This window comes from Microtus oregoni, unplaced genomic scaffold (genome assembly GCF_018167655.1).
Source record: "Microtus oregoni isolate MIOR12 unplaced genomic scaffold, Mior012 000086F_ref0000336, whole genome shotgun sequence".
In the NCBI taxonomy this organism is placed as follows: domain Eukaryota; kingdom Metazoa; phylum Chordata; class Mammalia; order Rodentia; family Cricetidae; genus Microtus; species Microtus oregoni.
Window position 1 is genome coordinate 4,379,806 of NW_024544552.1, and position 14,533 is coordinate 4,394,338.

Here is a 14,533-nt window from a genome sequence, read left to right on the forward strand (position 1 = left end):
TTGGCCACAGGTGGTTTTCATTTTTTCTTAGACTGAGGCATGTGGGTTGACAGCCTTTGAAATCTTCATGCTGTGTATAATGTGCAGGTGCTTTTTCTGTTTATAGAAATGTCTAATCCTTGTTTAAAATTTATTAAATGGTGTACCATCTGTAAGCCTCCCTAAATTCCATAGATTAATTAGCCTTTAAAGTTGCCTTTTATCTAACTTTTAGTATAAATTCTTCCATCTGGGAACCTTCTCTTTTATGTGTTTGCTCAGTGTTCCATGTACTTCAGCACCTAGTACTAAGTATTAATTATGGACATTGGCTTTCCCAGGAAAAATGAAGCTGCCTAAAACCGATGTTCACCAGACAAAGTGGCATTGTCCTGAGAGTGTTTTGAAATTGAGTAATCAATTTGTCATGGATTTGCTCCCTCCTCCTCTTCCCCTTCTTCCTTCCCTTCCTCTGTCTATCTGTGTGTATTTGGTATTACTTTGATAGTCGTCATAATGTAAGCAGTTATGGGAATAATAACAAAACCAGTTCTAGAGATATATAGAACTGGGAACTATTGCGATGGCTGGTATGTAAGATCAGCCTTCTTTGTGGAGTTTCAGTTAAAAGTGAAAAAAAAAACATCCATTTTGACAACTCATGGAATGTGTTTCTTTGTGTGTCCTGACTAAAGATGATCGACAGTATTTGATGCTGGGAGATCATTTAGTTATAGTTGACCACTGTTGCTAGGAAATACAGTATTTGGGAAGCTATAAGTTTGCTATTACAGTGTGCTGGCTAGTTTTTATGTCCACTTGACACAAGATAGGTTTATTTTGGAAGAGGGAACCTCAATTGAGAAAATGCCCCCTTAGTGATTGATGTGGGTGGTACCAACCCTGGGCTGGTAGTTCTGGGTGCTATAAAAAAGCAGGCTGAGAAAATTCTATGGTCTCTTCATCAGTTCCTGACTCTAGATTCCTGCCTTGAGTTCTTTTTTTAACCCCCAAGTTTTTTTTGTCAAACTCTTAATTATTTATTCCTTTATACAATAATTTTCAAGATAAATGTATGCTTATAAAAATTTTAAAAATTTATTTATTATTCTCTTGTACAATACATTCCAACCACAGCTTCCCTTTCCTCTGCCCCTCCCATCACCCCCTCCCTCACAGATCCTCTTTCTCTGCTTCTCCCCACCAGAAAAGAGCAGGTCTCCTAGGGACATCAATCAAACAAGATACAATGAGACCAGGCAGTAACCCTCATATCAAGGCTGGGCAAGGCAACTCAGTAGGAGGAAAAGGGTCCCAAAAGCTGGCAAAAGAGTCAGAGATAGCGCCAGCTCGCACTGTTAGAAGTCCCACAGGAACACCAAGTTACACAACCATAGCATATATGCAGAGGACCCAGCACAGACCCATGTAGTCTCTGTGACATGTAGCCGCTTCAGTCTCTTTGAGCCTACCTTGAGTTCTTCCCTGAGTTCCCTGGATGCTGGACCACAAACTGTAATATGAAATAAATCCTGTCCTCTTCAAGTGGATTTTGGTCATGGTGTTTATCATAGCAGTAGAAACCCTAACCAAGACAGTTTTCTTAAAAGGAACTCGTCTGAAACTGTGATTGCATTTACTGATGGAGCTGTGTCACGGCTCTACCTCGACCAGCAAGGATGACGCGACCACCGGAGCTCTTCTCACTGCAGTTTATTCCAGGACTTTATTCACTTTCTCTCTCTCTCTCTCTCCCTCTCCCTCTCTCACACTCCTTCCTCTCTCCCTCCCTCTCCGGGCAAACCTCTCCCAGCCCTTAAGTAGGCATGGGCTGCCAATCCTGGATTGCCAGGTGGGCATTGCCCATAGGTCCACGCATATGCAAGCAGCTGATAATCATTGCGTTATCACAGAGAGCACTCGCTTTCAGGATCGCGGAGGGCGGGAGCCAGTACCATCAGGTGGCTCCACGCAGCTCTCTACATTGCCATCAGGTGTGGCTCTCTACACACCTGATGAGTTGTGATGCACCCGTAGTAGGACGCTTTAAGAAGTCCATTGGGAAACACATAGACACCAGTAACTCATCCAGCTGTGTATATAACCTAATGAAGTTAATGTTCTTCGGAGGGTCTTTTTTTTTTTTGAGATTACTTTCTTACCAGCTATCCAAACAAAATTAGGCTAATTATGTAACAGTAGATTGTATTTTTTTAAAAAATGTAACAAAAAATTAAGTATGACAATGGTAGATATTTTTGGTTATTAAACAAAAAATAGTATTAGATATGACTTTAGTTTTCAAGATCTAAAATATAAGTGAAAGAAAGATAGTTAGCATTGTTGAAACAACTGAAATCATGGAATATTTTGCTGTGTCTTCCAAATTATAAGACTACAAAATATTCAGAGACAAAAAATTAGATGAGAATAATTGAAGAGGTAAGGACTTTAGAAATAGCTTAGTGGAGGAGATGACATTAAGGGGGAATAAACAGTATGGATAAAAATGGAAAAATATTGCGGAGATTATGGAGTAGAGACTGGAGTTAAGGAGAAGGCGTGGTTAGGTAGTGAGTGCTCTCAGTGAAGGAGGTGAAAGTGAAAATGGGTAGTTAGGATAGTTAACTCACTAACTGGTTCTTGCAGCAGAGTGCCAAATAAGGCAAAAATATTTTGAGGAGTTTAGGCAGGATGGGCTAGAAGATAATCCACATGGCTAGGAGTCTGTTGCAGTAGTCGGTGGATGTATTCATGAATGCCTGTTTAGGAGAGTTGACATCAGAACTAGAGAGAAATAATAGAATATTTGCATTGAAATAAACTTGGTCATTAACATCTACTCAATACACTTTTGGTGAGTGAAAGATTGGAAGAGGCAATAAATTATACAGAATAAAAAAATAATAGTATCTTCATAGGTTTGCTGTTATTGTTCTTATTTGTGTTTTTGGTTTGGGACAGTCTCTCATATGGGCCAGACTGACTTTGAAGTAGCAGTCCTTCTGTTTGTAGTCCAGAATGCAGGGATTGCAGGTGTGTCTCTCCAAGCCTAGCTTCTTGTGTATTTTAAAAGATATGTATTACTGAGGAAAAGTACTGATACCAACTCTACATGAGAAGTAGTCTTCTGAGTAATTGGATCTAGGGTTTGAGAACTTAGTCAATTAATTTAAGACCAGCAATGGTGATTAAATCAGCATAGATATTTGGCCCTTCATATACATTGAATTTGAATGTATGGATTCAACATTCTGAGATACAAAATAGAAAAAGAAAGTTGCACCCACACTATAAATGTCTAGAACTTTGTTACAGCATAACAACTGTGCCCATGGTATTAGATTAAGTAACCCAGCAATGGTTGTGAGTGGTTCTCAACCTTCCTAATGCTGCAGCACGTTAACACAGTTCCTCGTGTTATGGTGACCCCAACCTTAAAATCATTTTTGTGGGTACTTCATAACTCTAAGTGAATCATAATGTCAATATTTTTCTTTTGGCGATAAAGATTTGCCAAAGGGGCTGTGACCCACAGGTTGAAAACCGCTGGTTTAAGAGTATGAGGCAGGTGTAACTAGACTGTATGCAATATTAAGGCATTTTGGGAGGTGAGCATTTGCAGGCTTTGGTATCTGGTATTCTAAACCCAGCTCTTCATGAATAAAACTGAGAGAAAATTGCATATACATGTATTAAAGACACTTCAAATAATTAGAAATTTTACTTTACTATTATTGTATGTGTGTGTGCAAGTGAGTGGGTCAGTGCTCCCTGGGATGTGTGTGTGTGTGTCCTATGGCAGTCATTGTGGAGGTCAGAGACAGCTCTGTAGAGTTGGTTCTCTCCTCCCACCCTCACAAGGATGGGGATCAGACTCAGCACTCAGGCTTGTGCAGCCAGTGCTTTACACACTAAGCCATCTCACTGGTCCAGATGTTTTTCCTTATCTTTTTAGAAATAGGGCCAGACTTGCCTCAAAGTTGCAGGAGTCCTCCTGCCTGGAATCCTGGGATTTTCAGTGTGCGCTACCTCACACAGCTCCTTTGAGGCACTTTCTGGGGCCTTTCTAAACGGCAAGCTAGATGCTCGGCACTGTGACTAGGTTTGAGAAAGCCTTTTTACTCATTTGACCTGAGCTTACTTAATTTGAGCAGTATATTTTAAACGTGTTTTAGATAACTACTAATGTATATTTTGACCAAAGTTGTTTAGAAATAATTTGAAAAATTAGTAGGTTTTGATAATTTGATGTTGTCCCAAAACCAGTACAATGATTCAGTGTAACTTGTAACTTTTCCTAGATTGCTGTGCTAAGGAGACAGCAGCGGATGATAAAAAACCGTGAATCTGCTTGTCAGTCACGCAAGAAGAAGAAGGAGTATATGCTAGGACTGGAGGCCAGGTTGAAGGCTGCCCTTTCAGAGAACGAGCAGCTGAAGAAGGAGAACGGGTCCCTGAAGCGACAGCTGGACGAGGTGGTGTCAGAGGTGGGTGCTCGTGGTGCAGCTGGCTGAGGCGGGGCAAACTGACCTTCTTTCTTCTTTTGGTTTTGCGAGACAGGGTTTCTCTGTGTAACAACTCTGGGTCTACCTAAACTCACTTTGTAGACCAGACAGGCCTTGCACCTGCCTCTGCCTCCCAAGTGCTGGGATTAAAAGCGAGAGCCACCTCTTTCTGGCTTGACTTTCTTTTTATTTTTGATAAGTAAATTGATAGTTACTTTTTAAATAATATAAAATAGTAGTGCTAAGAAAATGGGGGTGCAATAAGCACAAAACATTTATGGTAGGAAAAAAATTACAACCTTTTAAAGATATTTTTCTCCTGGGGCCTGAGAATTGAGTCCAGAGCCCCCAGCATGCTGAGCAAGCCTTCTACACCAAAACTCAGTGAAAGGTGACCTTTTGAATTGTCCCTCTTCATCTCCATACAAACACTATCTACTTTTCTTGGGCTTCTTCCAAACAATTGCTTTAGTAATTTTTCGTTCTTTTTTTCTTCTTCGTATTTTTAGACAAGGCCTCATTTTTTCTTCTTAGTTTTTTTAGACTCACTATATAGGCCCTGGCTGTCCTGAAACTCACTATGTAGACCAGGCCGGCCTTGAACTCACTGAGATTTATTTGCCCCTGCTTCCTAAGTGCTGGAATTAAAGATGTGAGCCACAACGCCAGCTTTTTATCTTTTTGGAACAGGTGAATCACATTGAGGTTCCTGAACAATCCTGCCAGCTCATTCTTTTTATTATTATTCTTTCAATTTTTTTAAATTTATTTATTTTTTTGTTATTTTTGAGGCAAGGTTTTACTATATATCCCTAACTGATCTGGGACTTACATGTTCCCTGGGTTGAATTTCAATTTGTATAGGGATTATAGATATGGAAATCCACACAGAACTGGTCTTTCCCTTGTTTCCTATCTTTACTAATTCTTTGAGAATTTCACACTATGTGCTCTGGTCATACCAGCCCTCCTATCTCTAACTCTTCCCAGATCCCACCTGTCCTCCCCATCCAGCTTTGTGTCCTCTTTTTTAAAACGGAGATGGACCAATTTGTGCTGCCTAGATATACTTGGGTATGTGTGTGGAGCGTGACAAAAGTACCAGGGCTACCTTCTTACAAAACACTGACTCCCCCTCCCACAGCAGCTAACAAGTGCTGTCAGCCCCTCAGCTGAGAGGAGGGCTTCGTACCAGCTTCCCTCCCCTGCAAGGGTGTAAGGTTTGTCCTGGGTGCGCACAGTCTATAGGATTTCACTGGTCAATAACTCCAAAAGTAACCCATTCCTGGCTCTGGGATTTTTGTTCGTCTGTGGGCCTTGTTGCCTCATTGTAGGGTAACTTTATTTTAACTCTTTTTATTTTCCCCTTTAAAAAAGGAAATAATACAAAATAAAATGTGTTTTGAATCTTTGTCCACTTGATCCCTATCATGTTCCTTTACTTTCTCTTGCCATGATGGTCTCAGAGACGTTTATTCCTGCTTTGTGTGAAACACAGCATTGTAGTCCTGAACCACTGGATGCCTGTTGAGTGCTGATTCTCACTCTGTCCTCGCTGTCTTGCCCCTGAGTGTGAGCTCTAGTGCCTTGGTGAAGGGAGACAAGTGACAGAAGCCTCAGAATTCTCAGGATCAACAGAAATACAAAGCTAAAAGTTGTGCCATTTTTGTTCTTTAAATTCTTTCCTTTGTTGGGAAAGAGAATGTGGAAGACTCTAGTCTTCTGCAAACTACCATTTCTTTACCTTTGAGGTCTTTTATTTTTATTTTCGCTATTTTTTATGAGAAAAAGTATTCATACACCTGTAAAAAGGAGGACTCTTAATTATTGCTGTTTGTAATGTTGACTTATAGTTTCATCCAATTTATATCCCTTAGAACCAGAGGCTTAAAGTCCCGAGTCCAAAGCGAAGAGCTGTCTGTGTGATGATTGTATTGGCATTTATAGTGCTGAACTATGGCCCCATGAGGTGAGTATACAAGAGTTTTGAATGTGAGTACTGAAGTTTAAATGCTAGTTATTTGTTACTATTTAGATTTACTCATAAGCGAGAAGAAAACTCCTTTGTTTTGAATAAAAATCAGCACTCAAAATGTGTAAAGAACAATTTGACAGGAGACAAATGCCTTGACAGACCAGGATGGAGCTGGGAAGAGAGCCATGGTAAGGGATAGTTTGGCATGATGGGTGTGGTAGTGCCGTGTGCGCAGCAGATGCTGGTAGACCGTGTCTGGGCATGGGTGTGGTAGTGCCGTGTGCGCAGCAGATGCTGGTAGACTGTGTCTGGGCATGGGTGTGGTAGTGCCGTGTGCACAGCAGATGCCGGTAGACCGTGTCTGGGCATGGGTGTGGTAGTGCCGTGTGCACAGCAGATGCCGGTAGACCATGCCTGGGCATGGGTGTGGTAGTGCCGTGTGCACAGCAGATGCTGGTAGACTGTGTCTGGGCATGGGTGTGGTAGTGCTGTGTGCGCAGCAGATGCTGGTAGATTGTGTCTGGGTACGGGTGTGGTAGTGCCATGTGCACAGCAGATGCTGGTAGATTGTGTCTGGGCATGGGTGTGGTAGTGCCGTGTGCACAGCAGATGCTGGTAGATTGTGTCTGGGCATGGGTGTGGTAGTGCCATGTGCACAGCAGAGGCTGGTAGATTGTGTCTGGGCATGGGTGTGGTAGTGCCATGTGCACAGCAGATGCTGGTAGATTGTGTCTGGGCATAGGTGTGGTAGTGCCGTGTAGGCAGCAGAGGCTGGTAGACTATGGCTGGGAATATGAATTCCTTAACCTGACAATTCATGGCGTAGCATAGATGAGCAGAACATTTTTTCTGTTGAATGATAGAGTGATAAGGAAATACTTAAGGAGTAATCCAAACCTTGAATTCTGATACTGGTTTACCATGTAAGAAGTATGGGAAAAACATGTCAAGCAGAATAAACACCATGTTAAAAGCATGCTTATAAATCATAGGACATGTTTTTAAAAAGTGAAAAGTTCAGTTTGTATATATACTTGGTTTTTGTCTTTGTGTTTATACATATATAATTTAATAAATTATGTTTACAAAAAAGGTACATGTTATTCAAAGTGCTTTCTTATTTTTAGTTATGTTAGCACATTATTGTCTATTAACGTCACCATTTTTTGAAATATAGATATATACTATTTGACATATCTCAGAAATTTTTTAACTCAGGAATCAGTTTATACTATTAAAGTTAAAAATTACTAAGAGTAGCAAAAAACTTACATTCATTGATATTTATTGAGTTATAGACTAAATAAAACAGATTTTGAATATTTGTCCACTTAATCATAAATCATTACATGTTAACATAATTACATATACAAATCTTCAAATGTTAGTGACATGGAAGAGAAAGTAACATTGTTTCATATTTTTTCATGCAAATATTGGTATCTGACTGATGAGAAACCACTAGGATTGCATGTCTCTCTGTATGTAGTGTGTTGTGATTTAGTACTAGGTTTGAAATTGATGAACAAAAATCATATTCTTGTGTGAGGTAAGCTTGCTGAGGCTGCAGAATTCAGAGCGTCTTCCTAGGGTACCTCGGACTTCTTAGACTGCCCCTTTAGAGCGTGTGCTATATTTAATTTGTGAATGGGCTTTCCCAGCATTTCCAGTTGTTTATAGGTGTACATGTCTGCAAGTCTGTGTATATCAAATCATCCTGTGTCATAAAGAATGCACCAATTTACTCTCCTACTGGCAGGTGGAAGAAGTGTTCATTCCATTGTGTATTTTCTAATTCTGCATATTAGGAGTGTTTTTCTTTATTTATTGTGTTCACCTTCTGGGGAAGAAAGCTGTTTTTATTTACTCCTGTCACGCTGGCTTCCTTGGCCAGCCTGAGATACACTAAGTGGGTGCAGTGTCAGGTCTTCCTGTGTGTGATTCCCAAGGCCTTCAGTGCTTCAGAGACTTTTTTGTTAAGTATCAGCTCAAGTGCTGCCCCTCATCCCCCGCCCCGAGGATGCTTTGGACATCTTTCTCTCTGGCTGTGCTTACTCTACTGTCATCTCTTCTTTCTTTTAGTTTTCTAATCATCTCCCTTTCCTCCCGAGCTCTGTGATTTTTTTTTAGCTTAACTTTCCTTCTTTCCCTGCAAGAATTATGTTTTGTTTTGCTTTGTGTTTTTTTCTCTTTTCTTTATTTTTTTTTATTGATTTTATTGAGCTATACGTTTTTCTCTGCTCTCCTTCCTTCCTCTACCCTCTCCTTCAACCCTCTCTCATGGTCCCCATGCTCCCAATTTACTCAGGAGATCTTATCTTTTTCTACTTCCTATGTAGATTAGATCCACATATGTCTCTCTTAGGGTCCTCATTGTTGTCTAGGTTCTCTGGGATTGTGATTTGTAGGCTGGTTTTCTTTGCTTTATGTTTAAAAACCACTTATGAGTGAGTACATATGATAGTTGTTTTTCTCGGTCTGGGTTATCTCACTTAATATGATCTTTTCTAGCTCCACCCATTTACCTGCAAATTTCAAGATGTCATTATTTTTTTCTGCTGTGTAGTACTCCATTGTGTAAATTTACCACATTTTCCTTACCCATTTTTTGGTCGAGGGGCATTTAGGTTGTTTCCAGGTCCTGGCTATGACAAACAAAGCTGCTATGAACATAGTTGAGCACATGTCCTTGTGGCACGATTGAGCATCCTTTGGCTATATTCCCAAAAGTGGTATTGCTGGGTCTTGAGGATGGTTGTTTTGCTTTGTGTTTTTGTTTTTTGAGACAGGGTTCTATGTTAGCTCTGGCTGTTCTGGAACTCAGTCTGTAGACCACACTGGCCCCGAACTCAGAGATCCACCTGCGTCTGTCTCCTGAGTGGTGGGGTTAAAGGTGTGCATTACCATGTCCGGCTCCTTGAAAGAATTTTATCTCTTTTTCTTTATTAGATTTTTTTTTATTACTTAAAAAAAATACCAATCCAAATTCCTACTCCCTCTCCTCCTCTCAGTCCCCTCCCTCTCCCTCCACAGACCCTCCCCCAACCCCTCCATGGTTTAGCTATGATTCTGAGACACTATCCCCACTGACATTCTTGACAGTGTTTGTCCAGCCATTTTCCACCAGTTACACAGTTTATCATAGGCATTTTCTTCCACTTGCTAAAGTCTTACTTTTCCTTATGTTACTTTACATTTTTCTTATGTTAAGGTCTCAACTCCTGTCTAATTCACTGCTTTTGTTTTGTAGAAATAATACAGTGTTCATCCCAGAGCACAGACATTCATCCACGTTCAGTTCCTGGGAAAGTGTGTGTGCTTTCAGCCCCTCACATCTTGTGAGTCTGTATGCATGCAGTACATGTTCATCGGTTAGGTTGAACATAAGCTAATGTCAGCCACAGTCTTGGGTTGTGACCTATGCACACTAGCTATCAATTGTGCATTCTCTAATAATTGTCAGAGTGACTTACAAAGCTCAGTGAAACATTTTTCTTGCTATTATTGGTTCATGTAAAAACAATTCCCATGAATTTCATAAGGTAACCCAAATAGAAGAGATGCGTAAGCTAAGCTATAGCGGAGGCATGAGAAACTGGCATGCCATCTGCAGGTTGATTCTCCCCCAGGATCTTCTTGTGCTTGCCAGCCTGGAAATTCTCCAGACATACTGGTTAGAGTTTATGGAGGCGATGATTAAACTATTTTTGGTGATTTAACTCAATTTCAGCCTCTTTCCTATCCTTGGAGGTAGGGGATAAGACTGAAAATTCCACTCACTAGTCAATGGTGAGGTTTCCTGGCAATTGGCTTTTCTTCCTTCATGATTTATGTCATTTCTATAGGCTCAGCTATGGCTGGAAGGGGTGTTTGTTTTGTTTTGTTTTTTTTATAAAGGTATTTTCCCATCACTCAGGAAATCCCAAGAGTTTTATGATTTCTGTGCCAGAAACCAAGTAAGACACTAAATATTTAATTTCTTCTCATAAAATCACATTCATATTCCTGAATAAACCAAAGCAAAGACTCAATCCTGGGAGGCTTTGTGCATAGCATTCAGTGAACAAGTGAAGGTTAGATTATGCTGTAAGAAGAAAGAATGGGGGTAGAGGAAGCATTTTTTTTCAACTTTTCTTTTTTAATTTATTTTTTTAAATTTATTTATTTATTAAAGATTTCTGCCTCCTCCCCGCCACCGCCTCCCATTTCCCTCCCCCTCCCCCGATCAAGTCCCCCTCCCTCATCAGCCCGAAGAGCAATCAGGGTTCCCTGACCTGTGGGAAGTCCAAGGACCACTCACCTCCATCCACGTCTAGTAAGGTGAGCATCCCAACTTCCTAGGCTCCCACAAAGCCAGTACGTGCAGTAGGATCAAAAACCCATTGCCATTGTTCTTGAGTTCTCAGTAGTCCTCATTGTCCACTATGTTCAGCAAGTCCGGTTTTATCCCATGCTTTTTCAGACCCAGGCCAGCTGGCCTTGGTGAGTTCCCAATAGAACATCCCCATTGTCTCAGTGTGTGGGTGTACCCCTTGCTGTCCTGAGTTCCTTGCTCGTGCTCTCTCTCCTTCTGCTCCTGATTTGGACCTTGAGATTTCAGTCCGGTGCTCCAATGTGGGTCTCTGTCTCCTTTCATCGCCTGATGAAGGTTAATATTCAGGAGGGTGCCTATATGTTTTTCTTTGGGTTCACCTTCTTATTTAGCTTCTCTAGGATTGCGAATTATAGGCTCAATGTCCTTTATTTATGGCTAGAAACCAAATATGGGTGAGTACATCCCATGTTCCTCTTTTTGGGTCTGGCTTACCTCACTCAGGATAGTGTTTTCTATTTCTATCCATTTGTATGCAAAATTCAAGAAGTCCTTGTTTTTTACTGCCGAGTAATACTCTAATATGTATATATTCCATACTTTCTTCATCCATTCTTCCATTGAAGGGCATCTAGGTTGTTTCCAGGTTCTGGCTATTACAAACAATCCTGCTATGAACATAGTTGAGCATATACTTTTGTTGTATGATAGGGCCTTTTTTGGGTATATTCCCAAGAGTGGTATTGCTGGGTCCAGGGGTAGGTTGATCCCGAATTTCCTGAGAAACCGCCACACTGCTTTCCAGAGTGGTTGCACAAGTTTGCATTCCCACCAGCAATGGATGAGTGTACTCCTTTCTCCACATCCTCTCCAGCAAAGGCTATCATTGGTGTTTTTTATTTTAGCAATTCTGACAGGTGTAAGATGGTATCTTAAAGTTGTCTTGATTTGCATTTCCCTGATCGCTAAGGAAGTTGAGCATGACCTTAAGTGTCTTTTGGCCATTTGAACTTCTTCTGTTGATAATTCTCTGTTCAGCTCAGTGCCCCATTTTATAATTGGGTTGATTAGCCTTTTACGGTCTAGTTTCTTGAGTTCTTTATATATTTTGGAGATCAGACCTTTGTCAGTTGCAGGGTTGGTGAAGATCTTCTTCCAGTCAGTGGGTTGCCTTTTTGTCTTAGTGACAGTGTCCTTTGCTTTACAGAAGCTTCTCAGTTTTAGTAGGTCCCATTTATTCAATGAGGCCCTTAATGTCTGTGTTGCTGGGGTTATACGTAGGAAGTGGTCTCCTGTGCCCATGTGTTGTAGGGTACTTCCCACATTCTCTTCTATCAGGTTCAGTGTGTTCAGACTGATATTGAGGTCTTTAATCTATTTGGACTTGAGTTTTGTGCAAGGTGATAGATATGGATCTATTTTCATTTTTCTACAGATTGACATCCAGTTTTATCAGCACAATTTGTTGAAGATGCTCTCTTTTTTCCATTGTATACTTTTAGCTCCTTTATCGAAATCAGGTGTTCATAGGTTTGTGGGTTGAAGTCAGGATCTTCTATTCGATTCCATTGGTCGACTTCTCTGTTTTTATGCCAATACCAAGCTGTTTTCAATATTGTAGCTCTGTAATAGAGTTTGAAGTCAGGGATGGTAATGCCTCCAGACAATCCTTTATTGTATAAGATTGTTTTGGCTATCCTGGGTTTTTTGTTTTTCCATATAAAGTTGATTATTGTCTTCTCCAGATCTGTGAAGAATTTTGATGGGATTTTGATGGGGATTGCATTGAATCTATAGATTGCTTTTGGTAGAATTGCCATTTTTACTATGTTGATCCTCCCAATCCAAAAGCAAGGGAGATCCTTCCATTTTCTGGTGTCCTCTTCAATTTCTTTCTTCAAAGATTTAAAGTTCTTGTCAAATAGATCTTTCACTTCCTTGGTCAGAGTTACCCCAAGATATTTTATGCTATTTGTGGCTATCGTGAAAGGTGATGCTTCTCTGATTTCCCTCTCAGCTTCCTTATCCTTAATGTATAGGAAGGCAACTGATTTTTTGGAGTTGATCTTGTATCCTGCCACATCACTAAAGGTGTTTATCAGCTGTAGGAGTTCTTTGGTAGAGTTTTTGGAGTCGCTTATGTATACTATCATATCATCTGCAAATAACGAAAGCTTAACTTCTTCCTTTCCAATACGAATCCCCTTGATCCCTTTATGTTGTCTTATTGCTATTGCTAGAACTTCAAGCACTATATTGAAGAGGTATGGAGAGAGTGGACATCCTTGTCATGTTCCTGATTTTAGTGGGATGGCTTTGAGTTTTTCTCCGTTTAATTTAATGTTAGCTGTCGGCTTGCTGTAAATAGCTTTTATTGTATTTAGGTATGACCCTTGTATCCCTAATCTCTCCAAGACCTTTATCATAAAGGGGTGTTGAATTTTGTCAAATGCTTTTTCAGCATCTAATGAAATGATCATATGGTTTTTTTCTTTCAGTTTATTTATATGGTGGATTACATTGATAAATTTGCATATGTTGAACCAGCCCTGCATCTCTGGCATGAAGCCTACTTGATCATAATGGATAATTTTTCTAATGTGTTCTTGGATTAGGTTTGCCAGTATTTTATTGAGAATTTTTGCATCGATGTTCATGAGTGAGATAGGCCTCTTTCTTGGTTGGGTCTTTGTGTGGTTTTGGTATCAGGGTAACTGTAGCTTCATAAAAGGAATTTGGCAGTGACTCTTCTGTTTCTATATTGTGAAATACATTTAGGAGTATAGGTATTAGCTCTTCTTGGAAATTCTGGTAGAATTCTGCATTGAAACCATCTGGTCCTGGGCTTTTTTTGGAAGGGAGATTTTTGATAACAGTTTCTAATTCTTCGCGACTAACAGGTCTATTTAGATCGTTCACCTGGTCTTGGTTTAGCTTTGGTATATGGTACTTATCTAAAAAATGTCCATTTCTTTTGCATTTTCCAGTTTTGTGGCATACAGGCTTTTGTAGTAAGATCTAATGATTCTCTGAATTTCCTCTGTGTCTGTGGTTATGTCCCCCTTTTCATTTCTGATCTTATTTATTTGCGTGTTCTCTCTCTGTCGTTTAATTAGTTTGGATAGGGGCTTGTCGATCTTGTTGATTTTCTCCAAGAACCAACTTTTTGTTTCATTGATTCTTTGGACTGTTTTCTGTGTTTCTATTTTGTTGATTTCCCCCTCAGTTTGATTATTTCCAGTCTTCTACTCCTCCTGGGCGTGTCTGCTTCTTTTTTTTTCTAGGGCTTTGAGGTGTGCTGTTAAGTCCCCAATGTATGCTTTCTCTGTTTTCTTTAAGTGGGCACTTAGTGCTATGAACTTTCCTCTTAGCACTGCTTTCATCTTGTCCCATAGGTTTGAATATGTTGTCTCTTTATTTTCATTAAAATCAAGGAAGACTTTAATTTCTTTTTTAATTTCTTCCTTGACCCAGGTGTGGTTCAGTAGTTGACTGTTCAGTTTCCATGAGTTTGTAGGCTTTCTGGGGGTAACATTGTTGTTGAATTCTAACTTTAGTCCGTGGTGATCTTATAAGACACAGGTGGACACTGATATTTTTTTGTATCTGTGGAGGTTTCCTTTGTTTCCGAGTATGTGGTCAATTTTTGAGAAGGTTCCATGAGCTTCAGAGAAGAAGGTACATTCTTTCCTATTTGGGTGGAATGTTCTATAGATGTCTGTTAAGTCCATTTGCTTCATTACCTCCAACAATTCTCTT

At 40.1% G+C, this 14,533-nt stretch overlaps 1 protein-coding gene across 1 annotated transcript in view; it reads left to right on the forward strand.

Moving 5' to 3' along the window:
- Window positions 1-14,533, forward strand: part of LOC121442018 (cyclic AMP-dependent transcription factor ATF-6 alpha-like) — a gene marked incomplete at its 5' end in the record, with an annotated part of 174,219 nt that overhangs the window by 45,180 nt on the left and 114,506 nt on the right. Inside the window, 2 exons of the mRNA XM_041643453.1 lie at window positions 4,284-4,469; window positions 6,365-6,456. Of these exons, the coding sequence (XP_041499387.1) occupies window positions 4,284-4,469; window positions 6,365-6,456 (278 nt within the window). The remainder of the gene's footprint in view (window positions 1-4,283; window positions 4,470-6,364; window positions 6,457-14,533) is intronic.